Source organism: Aotus nancymaae, unplaced genomic scaffold, assembly GCF_030222135.1.
Source record: "Aotus nancymaae isolate 86718 unplaced genomic scaffold, 86718_ANA_hifiasm-v0.15.2.pri h1tg000015l_0, whole genome shotgun sequence".
In the NCBI taxonomy this organism is placed as follows: Eukaryota; Metazoa; Chordata; class Mammalia; order Primates; family Aotidae; genus Aotus; species Aotus nancymaae.
Genome location: NW_026988426.1, coordinates 3,593,178 through 3,613,637, shown reverse-complemented (window position 1 = coordinate 3,613,637; position 20,460 = coordinate 3,593,178). Strand labels below are relative to the sequence as shown.

The following is a 20,460-nucleotide window of genomic DNA, read 5'->3' as shown; positions in this document are numbered from 1 at the left end:
GCCTCCCAAGTAGCTGGGACTACAGGCACACACTACCATGCCCAGCTAATTTTTGTATTTTTAGTAGAGACAGGGTTTTACCATGTTGGCCAGGATGGTCTCCATCTCTTGACCTCGTGATCTGCCTGCCTCACCCTCCCAAAGTGCTGGGATTACAGGCATGAGCCACCGTGCCCAGCCAATTTTTGTATTTTTTTTTTTTTTTGTAGAGATTTTGCCATGTTGCCCAGGCTGGTCTTAAACTCCAGGGCTCAAGGAATCCACCCACCTCAGCCTCCCATAGTGCTGGGATTACAGGCATGAACTACTGTGCCCAGTCCTAGCATGTATTTTTATAATCAGGAAAAAAAATGAACAAAGATCATAAAGCTTTATTTAATAGATATAACCCAGTAATTCAAAATACTTCATTCCATATGTAGCCAATTAGAGAAAGAAAAAAGGAGATAGAAGCAAATGTTGGAAGAGATTAAGTGAAAAGATCAGGATAAAACAAATCAGAAAAGGAAGGAGGTTGGGGAAACCAGCAAGAGAAAGGAAAATAACAAAGGTAGGTGGAGGGGAGAGTGACGCTCAGGGCCAGGAGACCCTATAAGTGCCACCTTTCGTGACTCACGTTTCACAGGTCACTAGGGTTTAATTCCTCCTTGGCAATAAAGAGTGTCTACTTTTTTTTCTATGACCATTTGATGGGGGGTATTTTTCTTCCTATGAACTTTTTTTTTAAGTATTTGGCTGGACGGTCAATTGTAAGCTCTACTAGGAAATTTTTTTTTTTTTTTTTTTTTTAGTGAAATAGGGTCTTGTTCTGGAGTGCAATGGATGGATCACAGTTCACTGTAGCCTCTGCCTCCCAGACTCAAGCAATCCTCCCACTTCAGCCTCCAGAGTAGCTGGGACTACAAGCATATGCCACCACACCCAGCTAATTTTTGTACTTTTTATAAAGAGTGTTTCACCATGTTATCCCAGCTGGTCTCAAACTCCTGAGCTCAAGGGATCCGGCCTCCCATAGTGCTGGGATTACAGTCCAACATACCCGGCCTCATTTAACTTTTCTGAATAGACTGTAAGATCCTCAAGGGGTTCCATTTTTTAACCAGGTCTCAGTATGTATCTGCCACTCAAAAGTCTTTGTTTCAGAGATGGGGTCTGGCTACACTGTCCAGGCTGGCCTTGTTCTGGTCTCAGGCACACAGTTCTTAACACCTTTGGGACAGACTCGGATGACTGGGAGGCCCTAAATCTCCTATTGAGGAATGGGAAGAAGTGGTCAGCCAAACCTCAGTCTCCCACCTCAGCCTCCAAAGTATATGGGACTACAGATGCATACCACCATTCCTGGCTTTTTTTTTTTTTTTCCTATTGAAATATTAGGTGGCTCTGGCTGGACACAGTGGTTCATGCCTGTAATCCCAGCACTTTGGGAGCCTGAAGCAGACGCATCACAAGATCAGGAGTTCGAGAACAGCCTGGCCAATATGATGAAACTTTGTCTCTACTGAAAATACAAAAAACTTAGCCAGGCGTGGTGGTGCATGCCTGTAGTCCCAGCTATTTGGGAGGCTGAGGTACAAGAATTGCTTGAACCCAGGAGGCAGAGGTTGCAGTCCAACCTGGGCAACAGAGTAAAACTCCATCTCCATGCCTAAAAAAAAAAAAAGAAGAAGAAGAAATATTAGTTTGCTCTCTTCTGATGCCTCCAGATCACATTTGATTATAGCAGTTCTTATTTTTCACACCCACAGGGAAAGGACAGGAGAGTCAGATCTGATTGTGGGGCTACCATGTGATAAGAACAAAGAAATCAACAAATCAACTTTCAGGAAAGCATTTTGGGGCCCTAGGGATGTACACCTTGCCCTGGTACTGGAGCAGGTGAGCCCTGGATGAGCCACGTGGTGATGGGCTTCTGAGGAAAGGGCTGGGAATGTGTTTGGACCACCAGGAGGGGACTTGGCCCCTCACTCTGGCCTCTGGAAGCTTGACCAACACCTTCACAAACAGTAATGCCCCAAGACAGGTGTGTGCACTACAGCAAGTGTGGGGCATTGTGGGGACCACCCAGGAAAACCGTGGGCATGGGTAGCACAGGGCCACACTGGCCTGGGGCTGACTCCTCATGGGCCATCCTGGGACCAATTCTAATTTCTTAAAAGAGAAAACCTTTTAAAAATATTTGCAGAAACAAGTTGGACCTGAGGCCGCGCGGAGCCTCCCCGACGGGTTCCAAGGAGTGGTGACAGCATGGAGTCCAGTCAGAAGCTCACATTTGTCCACTCTTTATTAAAGCCAGACCCTCTTGCCGACGGCTGCGGGGCAGCTGCTGGGGCCCAAGAGGGACGCGGACAGTGGCAGATCCTGGCCGTGTAGGGGTAGAGCTGAGATTCCCAGAGCCCCCCAAGCCCACCTTGCCTTTGGCCCTTTCTGAGGCTTCTGTCCCACAGGGAGAGGAGAAACCCAGGGCCGAGGCTGTTACCCAGCACCCCAATGCCTCCCTGGGACCCCCACCCTCCTCACCACCCCACCCCACAACCTCACCCAGCCAGGCTAACTCTGACCACCACCACCCAGGCCCTCTTCCCACCCACCAACTACCGTGCCTCCTACCCGCCCCTAGCCCCTGGCAGCTGGGCTCAGCCCCCAAGGCCATGTCTACACTAACATGGAAGGAACTAGGTCTATCAGGGAATGCAGCTGCACCAAAAATCCGTTTCCTGGCCCCACTCACAGTGGCCCAAAAAGCATGAGGAGAGGGGGGCCTCACAAGAACTACACCCCAGCTGCCTGCCCAGTGGCTTCCATGGGCCCAGTCCGGAGGGTGGGGTGCCCACCAGGCAGGGGTCTTGCATAGTTGGGTGCCTGGTTTGTCACTGAGCCAAGGCTCAGGTCCACACCCCCCAGAGGTGGACTGCCACTGCGAAAACTGCCAGGCCATGAGTGCCTCCACTGACCAATCTGTGAAATGAGACTCTAAACAGAAATACTACTTGTTCTAATGTAATGACAGAAGCAGAGTTAAAAGGACCTGCAGGTGTCCTAGGGCCCTAATTATGGGATGTGGGGAAAGATCCTTCCACCAACCTCAGCGGCTCTAAACTAAATGAGTGTTGGGCTCCAAGGACGGGGCGTCCGCCTGCTCCGTTCGCCCGAAGGCCAGGCGAACGCGGCCTTTCACCCAGAGAAGTGAAAGCTGGGGCTCAGGGCTGCGAGGACCTCGGGCGCCCGAGGATGTCCGAGTTTGCCACCTCCGGCTGAAGGAGGTGAAAGTACCAAAGGACTGAGAGGGGAAGCGGAGACGAAAACCGAACCGGCGGCCGCCTGGCTGACCTAAGTGCTAGCGTGGGGAGAGGAGAGCAGGCGGCTCCAGAGAATAAGGCTTCAAACCCCCTCGGGACCCTGTCAACACCGGCGACCCATCCGCCCGGCCGGCCATAAGTTTGGTATCTGGCTCTTTCTCCTCCTAGATTCTTCAGGTCATACAAAAGGTGGAAATAAATATCCGCAGACAAGATTCAAGTTTTCCCACCAGAGCTCCGCCCTCTGGAAACCTACAAGGCCTCCCCTCGCGCGAGCAGTTCTTAAAACCTTCGGACAGACTCGGACGACCGGGAGGCCCTAAGTCTCCCACTAAGCAATGGGAAGAAGTGGTCAGCCAAACCCACCGGCCTCCCAGGCAACCCGCTGGCCCACGTGGATGGCCGGGCCCCACCCTCCTGTGGCTCAAGGGCTTCCCCTCCCTCGCCGCCACACCCGATAACCAACACACAATTCTCTTGCTCCCCGGGCCACCTAAGTCGGAATCTGAGTGAAATAAATAGTATTGCCCACCAGCGACCGCCCTGCTTCACAGCCCGGGCCTACCCAGGGTATATCGCAGTCTCCATGGGGGTGGCGCCCCGGCCTCGCTGCCTCTGCGCTGCTCTTCTCCCCAGCGCTCTTCAGGTCTCTGGCCGAGCTCAGGGACCCGGCGGGCGGGAGACCCGGGGCCGCGGGGCGGGGGCTGAGGGAAGGCACCGCACCCAGGACTGGGACCCTCAGCCCCCCAGGGCTGGAGGAGCAAGGGCCCGGCCGCCCAGGGGAGGGGCTGGTGGCCCCGAGGGCTGCGCTGCCGTCGGCCCCGGACCCCTCACAGGACGCCCTCCCGGTAGGCGCCCGAGGGCCCGGCGAACGCGGCCTGATGCTCCGAGCCGAAGCTCGTGCCGCCCGCGAACTCCAGCAGGGCGCTTCCGCGCTCCCCTGAGCCGGCGCTGGGCGGCCCCTTGGCGGGCGCCTCGGGCTTGGACGCGGGGGCCGGAGCTGAACCCGAGCCCGGCGCGGCAGCAGCTCCGCGGTGCGTCTTCATGTGGGTGAGCAGGTGCGAGCTCTGCGAGAAGCGGCGACCGCAGTTGGCGCAGGCGTAGGGCCGCTCGCCCGTGTGCGTGCGCTGATGCGTAACCAACACTGAGCGCTGCGAGAAGCGCTTGCCGCACTCGGGGCACGGGAAGGGACGCTCGCCCGTGTGGCCGCGCCGGTGCTTGGCCAGGTTGGAGCGCTGCGCGAAGCCGCGGCCACAGTCGGCGCAGCGGAAGGGCTTCTCGCCCGTATGCGTGCGCCGGTGCCGCTTGAAGTCTGAGCTGTGGCCGAAGCCCTTGCCGCAGTCGGGGCAGCGGTGCGGCTTCTCCTCCGCATGCGCCCACTGGTGCCGGGTCAGCGCCGCGCTCTGGCCGAAGCGCCGGCCGCACTCGCCGCACGCGTAGGGCCGCTCCCCGGTGTGCGCGCGTCCGTGCGCCGTCAGGTGTGCGCGGCGGCTGAAGCCCGCGCCGCAGACGCCGCACACAAACGGCTTCTCGCCGGTGTGGCCACGCACGTGCGCCGCCAGGTGCGACCCGCGGGCGAAGCGCGCACCGCACTCGGGGCAAGGGAAGGGCCGCTCGCCGGTGTGTGTGCGCCGGTGGCGCGCCAGGTGCGAGCCGTATACGAAGCTCTTGCCGCAGTCGGCGCACCGGTGAGGCCGCTCGCCCGCGTGGTACCGCTGGTGCTTGGCCAGCGCCGCGCGGCGCCCGAACGTCTTGCCGCAGTCCGAGCAGATCCACGGGCTCTCCTCCTCCGCCAGCGCGGCCGGCGCAGGCTCAGCCAGCAGTCCCCCGACGGCTGGCCCGAACGCGCGCAGGCCACCTCCGCCGACCCCGGCCCCGCCGCCGAAAGGATCGCAGGCCAGCCCGGTGCCCTCCACCAGAGAGAGCGGACCCCCCAGGGGCGCCGGGAGTGGGCGCCCGTCGACCGGCAACCGCTCTCCGAAGTCGGGCAGGCTCAGGATCGGGAAGCCGTCCGGGTGTAACCAGGACTTTGGGTGCACGGGGAAATGGAAGCCCAGCGGGTGGGAGGAGGGGCCTTCGCCCTCCCCCAGGCCGTTGCCAAGCTCCAGGAAGCGCCTGTCGGGCGCGGGGTCTGCCTTGCCGCTGGGGGTGGGGTTGGGCGCCACCGCCACCGCCTCCTCTCTCCCCTGGGCCGCGGCCTCCGCCTCTCCGTCCACCTCGCCGGCTTCAGGCCGCTCCGGCCCCTCAGGCCCGGGTTCGGTGTCCTCCGGCACCGCCGTCTCGCCGGGTTCCCGCCGGAGGCCGTCGCCACCCGGCTCCGCGCAGGCCCCGCCGCGCCGGTGGCGCTGGAAGTCGGCGCGCAGGCGGAAGGCCTGGCCGCAGTCGGGACAGCAGTGCGGGCGGTCAGCCGTGTGCACCGCCTGGTGCCGCGCCAGCGCCGAGCTCTGGCTGAAGCTGCGGCCGCAGTGTGGACACGGGTAGGGCCGCTCGCCCGTGTGCGTGCGCTGGTGCGTGACCAGGTAGGAGCGGCGCCCGAAGCCCGCGCCACAGAAGGCGCAGCGGTAGGGCCGCTCACCAGTGTGGATGCGTCGGTGCGTCACCAGGTGCGACTTGTAGACGAAGCGCTTGCCGCAGTCCGGGCACGGGAAGGGCTTCTCGCCAGTGTGCGTGCGCTGGTGGATGGCCAGGTGCGAGCGGTACACGAAGCCCTTGCCGCACTCCTCGCAGCCGAAGGGCTTGACGGCCGCGTGGTAGCGCTGGTGCTTGGCCAGCCGCGAGCGGTGCGGGAAGACCTTGCCACACACGTCGCATGTGGTCTCAGGCCGCCCGGCCGGCGCAGCCACCGTGGCCGGGAACGCCCACGGAGACAGCAGGTTCGCCCCCGGCTCCCGGCCGGGCAGAAAAGGCTTCGCTTCGGAGCTGTCGGCCAGGACTCCGAGGCCACCTGGGTCAGGTCCCCACCCCTCCGGAGTCTGCGCCGAATCCGAGTCGTCTGGGCCCCACGTCCCAGGCACGTCCCCCACGCCGTAGGCAGCTGACCAAAGCCCCGGGGGCTCGTTCTCCTCCTCGGCCACCTCTGCCAGGAAGTCCTCGTCGTCTTCCTCCTCGTGGTCCTCTATGTCATCCGTCCAGAACCAGGCTCCTGAAGGCGACAAAGGAAGGCCAGAAGAGACACAGTGAACTTGACAGGAGCCTCTGGCAGGTTCCTGCCCCAAGAAATCAGGGCTCCTGAGAGGCTTCCGGCAGGACCTCCCTCCAGGTGGACAGGGTACCTCCTTTTACGAAGTGAGCGGTGCCCATGCGCCACTGCCAGCGCTGAACAGCTGCAAAGGCAGGAAGGCCGCCGCCCCCAGCTAGGAGCCTGGGGACAAGCAGCACACGAAGGCCAGGGCTCCCATCCAACGTCTCTTCCAGACCTACAGCTAGCTCCTTCCAGGGTTTGCCACCTGCTGAAGAACGGGGCAAGCTCTAGGAAGGGGTGAGACCCAAGGTTAAACCCACAGTAGGGATCCTGTGCTGAGAAAATGAGGTGGAGACGCTGGGGGTCTTTTCCCCAAAGCTCCTGGAGAGCTCTGTCTCCACGGCCTTTCTGGAAGACAGCACAAAAGGCGGCCCCTCTGCAGAGGACCAGCCTTTTTTTTTTTTTTTTTTTTAATAAAGACAGATTCTTGCTCTGTACAGTCACGATCTCAGCTCACTGCAACCTCTGCCTCCTAGGTTCAAGCAATTCTCCCGCCCCAGCCTCCTGAGTAGCTGGGATTACAGGCTCACACAACAAGCCCGGCTAATTTTTTGTATTTTTAATAGAGATGGGGTTTCGCCATGTTGATCGGGCTGGTCTCAAACGCCTGGCCTCAGGTGATCCGTGGGCCTCAGCCTTCCAAAGTGCTGGGATTACAAACCTGAGCCACCACATCCGGCCTCTCAGCTCTAAGCTTTGTTCAGCATCCCCCATTCTGCCCCTCTCCCGCCAAGCTGTACCCCTGCCCTCTCCCTTCTGCCGTCTCCCTTTGGCCATCCAAGGTGTGTGGAGATGAAGCTGGCTCGGTGGGGCTCCTGTTGATGGCTGATACACCTGAGACTCTGTGAACACCAGGAGGGAACTGTTGTCTCCAGAGCAGGCACTAAGTCACAGGGAACGCTGGGATGATGGCTGGCCTGCAGCCCCAGATGCTCCAAGGCACCTGCGTGGCTGCTCTCTGGGACCCTCCCCAGTGTCCACCTCACAGTCTCAGCATCTGGAAGGTTCCAGCTCCCACAGCTGGTGTGGGAATCTCCTCCTCACCCAACCTGGGTCCCCTGCCAAGGCACTGGCCTATTTCAGCTGTCACCTAGCTAGGTGAGCCTGGACCACTGAGTCCTGCCCTAGGGGGAAAGTCAGAGCCCAGGAGGTCCCGGTGAGCCTGGGCTGGCCCCTCATGTCACACACTGACCCCTGCCAGTCTACATGGCCTTGGCACCACCGCATCCCACATGCATTCCATATGGGAATCTAGAGCTGTGGGAAAACACAGACCCGCACAGGCCTGGCTTCACTGTGCAAAAACACACATCATGGAACAGTAAGAAAATGGGTTACTTCATTTTTCACACTTCATGATACTTTTGCAGTTTACTATTATAGTAAACGTAAGCTTGAAATAAAAGAAAAAGGTTTCTTGTCACTAAGCTGAATCTACCTCAAACTGCCACCCACAGCCACTCTGTGCACAGAGCAGCAAAGAAAAGCCCAGTCCCCCTCACTGGTCGCCCTTCCCCCTTTGGCAGCAATGCTTCCCAGGTCTGGGAAGGCTGCTGCACCCCAGCCCTGTGCCCCAACCCTACAGGTCAGGGAGGCTGGCGGAGGGCCAGGCAGTTGGGGCCAGTGGACAGATGGAAAGGATCTGACCCTCAGGCTCTGATGCGGGTCTTGGGTTTAGAGACCCCGCCAAACGGGGAAACTTCAATCCTAGGAACAACTATGACTTTGTAGCAGGGTGTGTCGGCACCTCAGGAGCCAGCCAAGACTCAGTGAGCATTTGCTGGATAATAGGCCTCAAAGAACTGGACCCCCTAGGTTGAGTGCGGCCTTGCCCGCCACAGTCTCAGCTGTGCGGAGCTGGGAGGCAGGGCCAGGTCCCAATGGCTCCTCCCAACACCTCTCCCTGGATCCTTAGCACTGCAGGGAAGCCTCTCACTTGGGGAGGTAGGCGGGGAACCCCTCTCCCAGTGGACTCTGTAGGGAGGGCACCTCTCACCAGCTCTATAGCTGGCATAGCCACTTGTCCAACAATTGGGACAAGGGTGGGCCACACCCAAGCATACGGCACAATGACAGAGGCCACCACTGACATCAACTCTGGGTGGGGAAGGGCATCCAAGTCCCTGGGAAGTCGGAGCTGGGAAGGGGAGCTCCCAGGAAGGAGCAGGGTCCCTGGGAAGGGCCCCAAAGGGAGACCAGCCTGCCACAGGCCAGGCTCTGTTGAAGTGGATGGGAACAGCCTGAAGTGAAGGTGTCCAGCTAACAGGACTCCAGGGACAAGGGCCTAAGGGTGTTTGCTGGCTCTTAGATCCAAAGCCCTTTTTCAGATCTAAGTGAGGCCTCATCACAGCTCGACTCACCAGACCCAAGCCAGAGCGACCGTTGGCTGACTAGGAGGGGCTGGCACGTGTTTCTCAACAGCTGGACTGCAATGGGCCAGGAACCATGCGCCAGCAGCCCAGGGCGCCCAACATACCTGCTTCCTCCAGAACCCAGGGGACAGCGGAGAAGAGGAGACCCTGGGGCTGGTGGTCTCTCTCCCCTGCGCCTCATATTTAGGCCTAAGGACTCTGACCTTGGGCAACATTTGGCTAGGATTCTGGGAAGTTCCCGAGGGACCACATGGCTCAGGGATAAAAAGCAGAGGCCGATCAGAGGCTCAAAGTCAGCTGTCTGGGGAGGGAGAAGCTTCCAGAGTGTGGCCACGAGGACCTTCACAGCCCGTCCTGAACTGGGAACACTAAAACCCCCCTATGCAGCGGCAGGTGACAGAAGCTGATGGAGGGGGAGACCACCCCAGGAGGCTGGGTACCAAGGGAATGAATTAAAGGCCTTAGGGCTGGGGATGTCACAGGAATGATCTCTTCCCCCTTCCCTCTATAGGCATTGGCACCGGGCACAGCTGCTCCCTAGTTGAGTGGCTTCTTTAGAGGATTCTCCTCTGAATCTTAATGCTGAGATGTTCCTCAAGGGCTCACCACTCCACTGCGCCCACCACAGCAACTCCTACAGCCTGAAGTCCTGCATCTGCTCCGTTCACCAGGACTGCAGGGGCCAGGCCAGGCCCTTAACATCTCTCCCTTGGCTTCACCTCAAGAGGCAGCTAGGGGGCTCGGGCTCTGCCTGGGTGTGAATTCCACTCCTACGACACACTGGCCATGAGACCTTGGGCAAGACATTTAATCTGAGTTTTCCCATCTGTAAAATGGGTTGGTAACAGCACCTGCAATCCGCTTGGTGGGACTGTGGCAAGGTTGACATGCACAGCCGTAAACACCTACAGTGGCACCTCCACTGCTCCCGGGGTCAGGTGGTACTGCTGCCACCATGGGTCCCTGGAGATGCTGAGGCCCCCTGCCATCCATCCCATGCTTTCCATTGGTCATCGCTTCAGTTGTCCCCCAAATGTCAGGCGATGCTCCCCTCCTGCCATCAGGCACTGGTGGTCACAGATCCCCACCAAGGCCTTTCCTTGTGGAGGCTGGGCCACAGTCCCTAACCCTAGAGAGGCCCCCAGCCAGCCCTGTGCCCTGGCAGCAGGCTGCCTCCTGGACTGGACAGGAGGGGCGGGGCACCCTCCAGCCCACACTAGGGCCCTCCTGCTCACCAGTGGCTGGCTCTACACCAAGGCCCTCAGGGAGGCCATGGATGCACAAAGGTCCCTGCACCCAGGAGGGGGTCACCTGCGCCACCAAAGCTGGGCATTACCCAGAATCAGGAGGGGTGTCACCTGCACCACCAAAGCTGTGCATTACCCAGAATCCTACCAACACAACAGCAGGTGCTCCAGCTTCGGTCCCTGGGCCCTAGTTTAACTGTGCAGGAGGCAGCGATAATCCCAGGGGCCAACCAATGTCCCTAGCAGCAGAGCCCCTGGAACACATCTGGTAAGTGCCCTGCCCTGGGCACAGGGAGGGGGTCCTATGTAGGATACTAATCAAAGGGGCTGTGGGGAAGACAGTGGCCTTACACCCACATGCCTGGCCCACGCAGAAGACACGGTCCCAACCTGCCATGGGACCCTACACACATCTAACATCACCCAGGGATGCTGCTCACTGCACCAGGCCGCCACCATCTACAACTTCCACCCCTGGGCAACCTGTACCCATCTGGGAGCCTGGAACCTACCCTCCCGCCCCAACCTGACTTGGGCCCCCACGTCAAGTCCACAAAGTGGGCTGACTGAACAGCGCTGTGTCTCTCCCTCTGACAACCCATGCTGGGGCCCAGCCTGGAGTGCAGGCTGTGGAAGTCGGTTCTGAGTAAAGCCAACACCTGCTCCCTCTCCTCACCCAGTCAGTGTAACCTGCTCCATCCAGACACAAACTCCAGATGGCCTTATGGAGAGACCCTCCCTCATGGGGGACAGCCACAAATGGAGGAGGTGGACAAGGGTGGCATGCCCAAGTCCATAGGCATCAGCAGCCCTCCCTTCTGCAAACTGTCAGGGAGATGAGGATGCCACTGGCCCAACACACCACAGCGTGGGGAAGGCGGGGCTCTCAGGCTCAGCTTCTGCACTGGGATCTGAACCAGCTGCGTGACCCTGGCCAGGCTGCCAGGTCTGTAAAGAGGGGTCCTCCTATGAGGACAGGCACTGGGCCTGCCCCTTACTAGGGCAGGTGACCTCAGAAGAGCCAGTCTGCAGTGGCTGAGGGGGTCCATCTCAGGAAGTGGAAAGGCAGCTCCACAGGGGTACAGGGCTAGCCCACCAGGCCAAGGCCACTGGCAGCCACATAAGGCCTGTTGGCACCCACAGGCACAATTTTCTCCAGCTTGTTCTTGCTCCAGTGCAGACCACAGCCAGTGGAAAATGGGGTTCAACCAGGGTGGGGATCTAAGCCGGGTAAAGAGAAAGGCAGGGTGGGGGAGGGGCAGGAGGGGAGAACCGTGGAGCCACGGCTGAAAGGCAGGCCGAGGCTTCAGCAGCCCTCAAGAGGGGAGTGCCAGAGCCCAGACGTCATGTGTGGCCCAATTCATCAAGAAGCCCAAGAGAGGAACACACTTGGGCCTTGCAGACTCCAGTCTAGAAACAAACTGTCAGCCTGGAGTTGAAGGAGCAAAGCCAGAGCTGGGCCTGAGGCTTCCCAGGAAATCTACCACCCTGAACACCTTCTGCACCCATCACTCCAAAACCTCCTCTCCAGAATGCCCCAAACTGCTCACCCCAGTCAGAGTCCTGCCCGCAGTGCTCTAGGGAGAGCAGGGGAGGCTGAGGGGAGCCTTTTCCCAGACATGGCCAAGTGGGCGGAGAAGCAGGAGGACCGGCTAGCATCAGAAAAGCCTCCACAATGGTGTGCTGGGCTCCCGCTCCTGCCCTGGCTGAGCCAACCACCTGACAGCTGGCCCCTCACATGCAAAGAAATTCACAGGCTCCAACACAGGGCAGGGAATCTTTTTTTTCTTTTGGTTTGTTTTTTTTGTTTGGTTTTGAGACAGAGTTTTGTTCTTGTTGTCCAGGTTGGAGTGCAATGGCGCGATCTCGGCTCACTACAACCTCCACCTCCTGGGTTTAAGCAATTCTCTTGCCTCAGCCTCCCGAGTAGCTGGGACTACAGGCGTGTATCACCATGCCCAGTCAGGGAATCATTTTTAAAGGTTCCTAGGAGGAGCCTCTAGGTTGTCTAAGGACCTTACAGCCCTCAGACCTCTCTGGAACTTGAACCACCAGGAGCCAGGCAGCAAAGGCAGAGGTTGGCACAGGGCAGCCACCCCATGTCCACAGAGCACCCCTCAGCACAGATGGTCAGAGACACAGTCAGAGGCACCAGATACCAGGTCTGCAGAGAGCTCAGTGAAGGCCAAAGTTTGACAACAGCTCTGAGTAGCTGTCGGCACAAACCACAAAATTCCATCACACGCTCACCTGTGTAGACACCGGTGACGATGTCTCCTTCCTCAGGTCGGGGGCTATCTGGGACCCAAGGTTCTTCCCCTTGTTCCAGCCGGAAGATCAAATCAGGCTTGGGGATTGGGTATCCTGCCAGGAGATCAGACGCTGGCTGCAGGTGGCTCCCCGGGCCCTCTGCTGCCCTATGGCCTGGGCTGCGCCACCGCTCGGCGCCCCCCCACCTCCACCTGCCCCGGCACCAGCCCTCCCCACCCTTCCCTGCTCCAGAGGATCCAGGTGGTCCCTTTCCTCTGAACCTTTCCCTGTCCTCCCCTGCTCTCGTTCCACCAAGTCCCCCCAACACGTTCCACTGCAAGATGCCCACACCCCTTCTCCTCCCTCACCCACCTCCTCATCCCGGAGGCTTCAGAGGCCATGCAGCAGAGACCAGAGCCAGACGGCCTCCACAGAGGTGTCACCTGGCTCAGGGCGCTGCCTGGCCAGTGCAGCCCTAGGACATCCCCCACCCCACCCAGAGCCCATGGGGTCCTAGGGCTTCCTTAGGAGGTAGGCTGGCCCCAGCATCCACCTTTGCAAAGACCCTGGGATTTGAAAAGCTCCCCCTGTCAGACAGCTAAGGCCCTGGCAGTCATCATACCAGGCTGCCTCTTCGGGACAAAAGGTCCCATCCTTACCCAAGGACACTAGAATCCCATAGTTCTCCTGCATGACTTCCTGGTAGAGGCCCCGCTGGTCTGCCTCCAGTCTCTCCCACTCTTCCAGGGAGAAGTACACAGCCACATCTTCAAAGGTCACCAGCCCCTGGGAAACAGAACCGCAGGTGAGAGGCTGAGGGAGCCCTTTACAGACAGCCATGGAAGATTCAGGCCACTGAGGACCTCCAGCGTGGGTGTCAGGGGGACACAGATGCCCAGATGGCACTGGGGGTATTCGGGCCTTGCCACAGCCCTGGGAAACAGGAACCTAATCCCAGCCAGAGACTGGGGACTCAAGCTCAAAGAGGGTGAACGACCCAGCTCATAGAGCAGAGCTGTGGCTCACACAGAGGTAAGGAGACAATGAGCCCCACCCCCAGCCCTCTTCTTCACGCAGTCCACCTTGAGTCACTGCAGTGGCCATGTCAGCCATGGAGGGCCCACTCCTAGGTGGACAAGCGACAGCAACTAAACTGGGTGTGGGCACTGGCACCCAACCTGACTGGGCAGCAGGAAACCAGACCCTGGACATGTGACAGGCACTCCAGGTGAGGGAGCGGCCAGCCTTGGGAGAGAGCCAGGCCTCTGAAGTCACTGTGCACAGCGCTGTTGAGTGGGTGGCAGCCAAAGCAATCAGGACAACCCAACAGCTGGGAGGGGCCAGGCTCCACAAGAGCAGGACCACAGCCCCGGGCTTGGGACTGGACACCCAGCCACTTCCTGCAGCCCCCTCCCAGCTCAGGGCCTGGGCCCAGCCTGGGGATTCCAGTGCTGTGGTCTCTGCCAACACAAGTCTCCAGAGAACAGGTGCCAAGGTCCCAGGGGAAACCCTGCCTGGGTTACCCAAGCCCCAAACAGAGAGGGCAGCTCACCTGAGACCCAGCTGTCAGCAAATCATCCTCGTCCTCGTCCTCGTCCTCGTCCTCCTCCTCCTCGTCCTCCTCCTCCTCCTCCTCCTCCAGGTCCTCATCCCTAGGAGTGACTGGAATCCGGGAGGCCTGCAGGCCTATGGGGAGAGATCTCTGAGGACCAGCTGTCCTGAGCCCCCAGCCTGCAGGGCCAGAAGCCCCAACGAAACCCTCATTGCAAAGCCAGGCTCCACCCTGTCGGCCCAAGAGCCCTCCCTGGCTTGACCAGGTCCCTGGCCTGGCCCACCCCAGATCCCTTCACCTTCTCCCTAAGGCTGGCTGCTTTTCTTACCTTTTTCCTGCAGAACTGGGGACTTGGCATCACCACCATGGCTAAGTTGCTCCTGGGTCCCCAACGATGGATGCTGCTCCTCTGTCAGCACCTCCTCCACATCCTCCTCCTCCTCCACGTCCGCCTCCACCTCCACCTCAGCCACCTCCTCCACCTGCGCGTCCTCCTCCACCTTCACGTCCTCCTCCACCTGCACGTCCTCCACCACCTCTGCCACACCCTCCTCCTCCTCTTCCACCACTATCTCCTCCTCCTCCTCCTCTTCTACCTCCTGTGCCTCTTCCCCCTTTTCCTCCTCTTCCTCCTCTTCCTCCTGGTCAAGGTCACACTCTGACCCATCCTCTGCCCGCTCCAGCTGGGCAGCTGGGGAGTCAGGAGTCGTGTGGAGCGCCGCCATCCTCCCTGGGAGCGAGCCTCCGCGCGGCCTGAAACGCAGATAGGCGCCATGATGGGCTGTTCTCAGCATACCATACGAGTCCGCTCACAGGGTCTCCAACAGCCTCGGGGGCACGGGGAGCAGAATTTACTCCTCCCGTTATGTAGTTGAAGGCAACAGAGATGAGGGAGGACCAGGCTTTCCCACAGTCTTACCCTGTACCACCAAGACATTCCGTGCCCAGAAAAGCAGCCCCAAAAGTCCAAAGCCCCTCCGCATGACCCCGGGATGCCAGTCTCAGCTCCTTTTCACAAGAACTGTGTGCCTGGTGTGAACTGCTGCTCTTTCCTTGAGTAAATCAGGCATTTATCCCAGAGTCTTTATCCCCAGGGAAGCATCACACAGCCCAAGGGTGGCCCGTGTTTAGCTGGAGGGGCCAAGCCTAAAAGCCCACCTGATACACAGGACAAAGAGACGCTTACCTCGTCCTCAACGCACATGAACCAGGCCAGCAGGGAACGCAAAGAGCTCTCAGCACAGACAGGCAACTGGCACTTGTAAGGCACGACAGGGCTGGGAGGAGAGACAGGCGCCAGGAAGCCGGCAGGTCAGGCTCCTTCCTACAGGACACGGGAGAGCAGGGGCCATGAGCCAGCATCACCCTGATGTGTCCTCAGCCCTTGCTCTGTGAAAAGCACAGTGCATGGTGGAGGCCCGTCACTGGACCATCAGGAGGACAAGAAATGCCCTGTGACATTTTAAGTTTGGGGATCAGACACGCCTAAGAGCTGAGGTGCCAAAGCCCCAGAGGCTACAGGGTCCTACTCTCCTACTAACATCAGGGGCTCAGGGGAGAGGCAGCCACATTGACACAGGGTCCAGGGCCATGGACACAGCAGATGGGAGCTGCTGGCACTGGGACCTCTCGCCCCTCCCAACTGCATGTCCTTCACCAGCCCCTGTGGGGTCTCAAAGGGCAGGGCAGAGTCACAGCACTGATCAGTCTATTTCTGGGGCTCCTTTCTGGGTATAAACCTGAGACCGGGCCTATCACCAAGGACACACACCATCAGTGTCTCTGGCCTGAACAGGGCCATTTCTAAAGCGAGCCAAGCCCAGAATCCAGGGGGTGAGGGCATGAGCCCCAGAAGTATCCTGGAATGTCAGGCTACTTGGCCACACAGAGCACTGGGCCCAGCCCAGCTCATCCAGCTCTAACAGTGGACAGTGTCTGCCACAGAACTCCTAAAACAAGACCGAGTGCCCTTGACGAGAACAGTCCAGACGACCACACCTGGTGTTCTTATGGACACGGAAAAAAGCTGCTCCGCAATTAACTTTCCCTCCGTACCCATCACTTCTCCACCAATTAGGCAGCTGCATTAGGCCGTTTCCGCCTTGCCATGAAGGAATACCTGAGGCTGGGTAAGTCATAAAGAAAAGAGGTTTAATTCACTTACAGTTCTACAGGCTGCACCAACATGGCGCCGGCACCTGCTTCTGGGGAGGACCTCAGGAAGCTTCCACTCATGGAGGGAGGCAAAGGGGGAGTGAGAGAGAGGGAGGAAGCCCCAGACTCTTTTAAAACAACCAGATCACTCGTGAACTGAGAACTCCCTTGCCACCAAGGGGATGGCACTAAACCATTCATGAAGGATCCGCCCCCATGAGCCAGTCACCTCCCACCAGGCCCACCTCCAACACTGGAAATCACGCTTCAACATGGGATTGGAAGGGGACAGAGAGAGCCTGGATGTTTGCCCCCACCCAAATCTCAGGTTGAACCCTCATCCCCAATGCTGGAAGTGGGGCCTGGTGGGAGGTGACTGGCTCATGGGGGCGGATTCCTCAGGAATGGCTTGGGCCATCCCCTTGGAGACAGTGAGTAACGAGTGAGTGCTCGCTCTGAGTTCACAGGACATCTGGTGTATGGTGCCTCCCCACTCACTCTCTCTTGCTTGTTCCTGTTTTTGGCATGTGACATGCCTACTTCCCGTCACCTTCCACCATGATTAAAGGCTTCCTGAGGCCCCCTAGAAGCCAGGCAGATGCCAGCACCATGCTTCCTGTACAGCCTGCAGAATCATGCGCCAATTTCACCTCTTGTTTACAAAGTACCCAGTCTCAGGTATTTCTTTAAAGCAATGTGAGGACAGCCTAACACACAGACACCCACCCAAACCATATCAGCTGCACATACTCATTTCCTGAACTGCTTTGAGCAGCTGCTTTAAATCCATACTTTAATAGCCAGGAAGCTCTGAGCATTCACACAGGCTCACCCAAGTCAAGGGCTGGGACACACAGCCATCCAGAAACCACCTCTGTCCCAAAAGTCACATGTGACCCCCTCACTGGCTCCAGCACCGTTTCTAGTTTCAGAATCACTGACCCCAAAGACTCGGGTCACAGAACTACGCCTGGGAGCGCCACCCCAACCACCAGCCTCTCCCAGAAGCCGGCCTCCTCAGTGTCCACAGCTCTTTGGTGTGTGAAGATGCCCACAGTGTTGAAATCCATGTGCTATGTGTTATGCTAGCCACCTCCAGGAGGATTCAGCCCTGCCCAGCACTCAGGGCACTGGGAACACTCAGCAATGGTTTCCCAACTGCCACCCACTGGAGGCCCAGAGGAGGGCTTTTCTCATTCAGGCCTCAGGCCGCAGATTCAGCCTGGGCCTAGGTGCCATGCCAAGCCCAGCAGAGCTGTCTCCTGCCTAGCCACCACCTGAAGCAACAACTTTAAACTCCCAGAGTCAGGGCGCCATACATGAGGACACAACAAAAGAAAACTTCACCGCTTTGGAATAAAGTGGCCCCATGTTCATCCCATCTCAGGACCTGTGTGTGTGCTGTTCCCCATCCCCGGAACTTTCTTCCCCTCTTCCTGGGTGATCTTCCAAGGCAGCCCCTTGGGCCCCAGGGGGTGACATGGTTCCCTGTAATTCTTCCCTCGCAGCATGCACCACATTTTAAAAATACACTTATGAGACCGTCTTATGATCTCTCTCCCTGCATATGGTCAACTCCAGGGTGGCAAGAGCTCCCTTTACTCGCGTCTGAAAGAAGCATTCAAATACTTACTGAAAGAATGACTCTAAAGTCAACAGCCAATGTGAGGGACATAGGATTTTTTACACTCAGCATTTTGGCCCCACTGTCCTGTTCCAGAACAGGCTGACCACTGCCGGGGTCAGACAGTTGGGGGGATCCTTCCAATTGGAACTCACCCAGAAACAGTGGAGTCTCTGCCTCCAAAGAGGATACCGAGTTAAGTCCTTTCTCCCAAGAGGTCCACCCACTGATGACCAGAAAAGATGGAGGACCAGCTCCTAAAGAGGTCAGCAGCACAGCCAGACATCACCCCAACCCAAGATTCAGAACAGAATGCTTTGAAAAATGGACCTCAGAGGGCCGGACAGAGTTTAGATTCCAGCAACTCGCCCTGGGTTATCTCTGCCTCCCCCAGGCCCACACTCTTTCCCTCGTCTTGCCAGCCTACCAGCCCACTGTAAACACTGCTCACCTCTCCCTCTGCATCCAACTCTGGGTCAGAGGCCACAGGGGGCCTCATCAACGTCATCTCAAACCTTCATTTCTCAAACTCCCCAACTGAGATGATCCACCCGGCCTCCGCCTCCCAAAGTGCTGGGCTTACAGGTGTGAGCCACTGAGCCGGCCCCAAATCCTCATTTCTACCAGGGCGCTGCACTTTAGGGTATGGTGCTGCAGACAACATTTAGAGTCGAAGGTGACAAGGCACCTTCCAAGAGGAGCAGGGAAGGAGGCAAGGACAGGAAGAAGAGGCAAAGCTTAAAAGTGGATAGAAATTCTCTACAAAAGCCCCAAAGCCAGGGAAACCCAACTCGGAGTGTGGGAGGAGACATGTGGGTACGCTTGTGATTAGTCCCCTTCATTCCCTCTGGGTACCCACCACCTCCACCCGCCACCCGCCCTCCGAGCCCTTCGGGTCTTCATGCCCTCCTGGAGGTCCTCCTTCCCCAACCACAACAGTCCTCACTATCTGTCCTTGGATCCTGCATCACCCTACTCTCCTGGGTTTGCTCCTGGGGCAGGTATTTCCACGGGGGCCATCCCAAGTCCCCCAGGGTAGCTCCTCACCACCCCACTCGGCTCCGGAGATCTGCCCACATTTGTTGAACCAAACCAAGCACCAAGGTCTCCCCACACAAGCAGAGCTGGGGGACTGACCCTCCTGGTACTTGCACTTCCCCTTGCCCATTAGGTCCTCGACCAGACATCAGCCCCTTTCCTACCTCTGCTGCCACGCGGGACAGCCCAGACCCCATCCAATCCCAGGGATGGGTGTCCCTACCCACCTGCCAGCAGCAGAAGACGGCCGAGCAGCCCACAGGGGCTCCTTCTGCAGATGAGGGTAAAGCCCAGACAAGGCCCCCAAGGTCACAAAGCGGGCTCCTGGGGCGAAGGCCGAGCGCCTCCTGCCCCACAGGGGGCGTCCAGAGTCTCCGCCTCCTGCAGAGACCCAGACGGTGACAGCCCCTCCTGGATGGGTGTGTCCTGGGGGCGGCCAGGGCCCAGCCACTGTCGCTGCGGCCGAGAAGGGGTGGGCGGGCACCCCGAGGTGTCGCGCGTGGCCTCCCCGGCCTGCCCCCTCCGCCTCCTGCCTGGACCGGCCCCGGGGGTCGGCGCCCGCCCGCAACGCGCAGGCCCAGGCGGGGGTCCGGGAGGCGGGGGCGCTGCCGCTGAAGGCCTGACCCGCGCTCCGCTCCGGCCCCTCAGGCTCCGGCCCCGCCGCCTCCCCGCGGCCTCCCCGCGCGGGGCGTCGAGGGCCAACCGGGCCCCGCCGCCGCCGCCCCCGAGCGTGAGCCCGGCCCGCCCGCACCTGCCACTCGCGCCGCCGCCCACCGGTCCCACGAGACCCACTCACCGCGCGGGCCAGGCTGGCCAAGCCGCGGGCCGGACACCTGGGCTGGGGCCTGCTGGCCGGCGGCGGGCCCCGCGCTACACAAAGTGACGGCCCGGGAGCTGCGCGGCGGCGGCGCGTGGGCACCGGAAGTGCCGCTGGCCAGCCCCGCCCCGCCCGTGCCCGCGGGGGGAGGAACTTCCGGTCACGCGGGGGCCACGGCGCGGAGCCGGGAAGCGCGGGTTGGAGCGGGCGGCCCAGCTGAGCCTCCGGCCGGGCGAGGACGGGGCGTGTGGGGAGCGGACCGGAGCGCCCTCGACACTCGTGGGGCGCCCACGACCTCGCCCCGCTCCTGAACACCTCGGTGACCTCGAAGTCCCGCCGCGGCAACCATCGCCTTCCCGGAACCCCGGCCCAGCCTCGTTCATCAAGGGGCGCCCGCTGAGGACCCGTTCCCGCTCTGGGGCCGCTCCGAGCGTCCACGGGGCCTGCCCTGGACCCCAGGACGGTGGAGGGAGGCGACGACCCCTGTGGTCGGGAGAGGGTCAGGTGTCCACGCCTCCCCCAGACCCCAGGCCCGAGTGGGGTGAACGTCTTGTGGGTGAGGAGGGCGGAGGGACGGGCAGAGGACTCGCAGGTAGGGTGGGCTGTAGCGGCTGAGTGCAGGAGGGGCCTGGGGTTGTGGAGCCCGCACTTGAGGGGACGTGGAGTCACCGGCAGGGAAGCGATTATCCAGGCAGAGGGAATGGTCAGTGTGGTGGCAGAAATGACAGGCGACCCTAGGAGCCCGGGGAGGAGTCGGTGCGCTCAGCAGCCACCCCCAACCCTGTCTGCATCTACTCCCAAGGGGTGCAGCTGGGGGCTGAGGATGAGCTCTGGCATCAGTGGAGTCCGAGGTCTGTCTTCGGCCT

The 20,460-nt window shown here is 59.7% G+C and overlaps 1 protein-coding gene and 1 long non-coding RNA gene across 2 annotated transcripts; both read right to left on the bottom strand.

Annotated features, from left to right (window-relative positions):
- Positions 1-355: 355 nt before the first annotated feature.
- On the bottom strand, positions 356-3,848 carry LOC135275105 (uncharacterized). Its single transcript, XR_010342822.1, has 2 exons — positions 2,199-3,848; positions 356-1,648 (listed from the first exon to the last, which is right to left on the bottom strand). It is a non-coding gene; the product is annotated as an uncharacterized LOC135275105 (long non-coding RNA).
- A 281-nt stretch (positions 3,849-4,129) lies between these two features.
- On the bottom strand, positions 4,130-19,136 carry ZNF316 (zinc finger protein 316). The gene is made up of 8 exons (XM_021671699.2): positions 19,005-19,136; positions 15,148-15,285; positions 14,480-14,714; positions 14,290-14,443; positions 13,962-14,095; positions 13,069-13,195; positions 12,410-12,523; positions 4,130-6,441 (listed from the first exon to the last, which is right to left on the bottom strand). Exons 3-8 carry the CDS (start codon positions 14,684-14,686, stop codon positions 4,130-4,132), a joined length of 3,048 nt encoding a protein of 1,015 aa, XP_021527374.1. The 5' UTR covers positions 14,687-14,714; positions 15,148-15,285; positions 19,005-19,136.
- Positions 19,137-20,460: the final 1,324 nt, after the last annotated feature.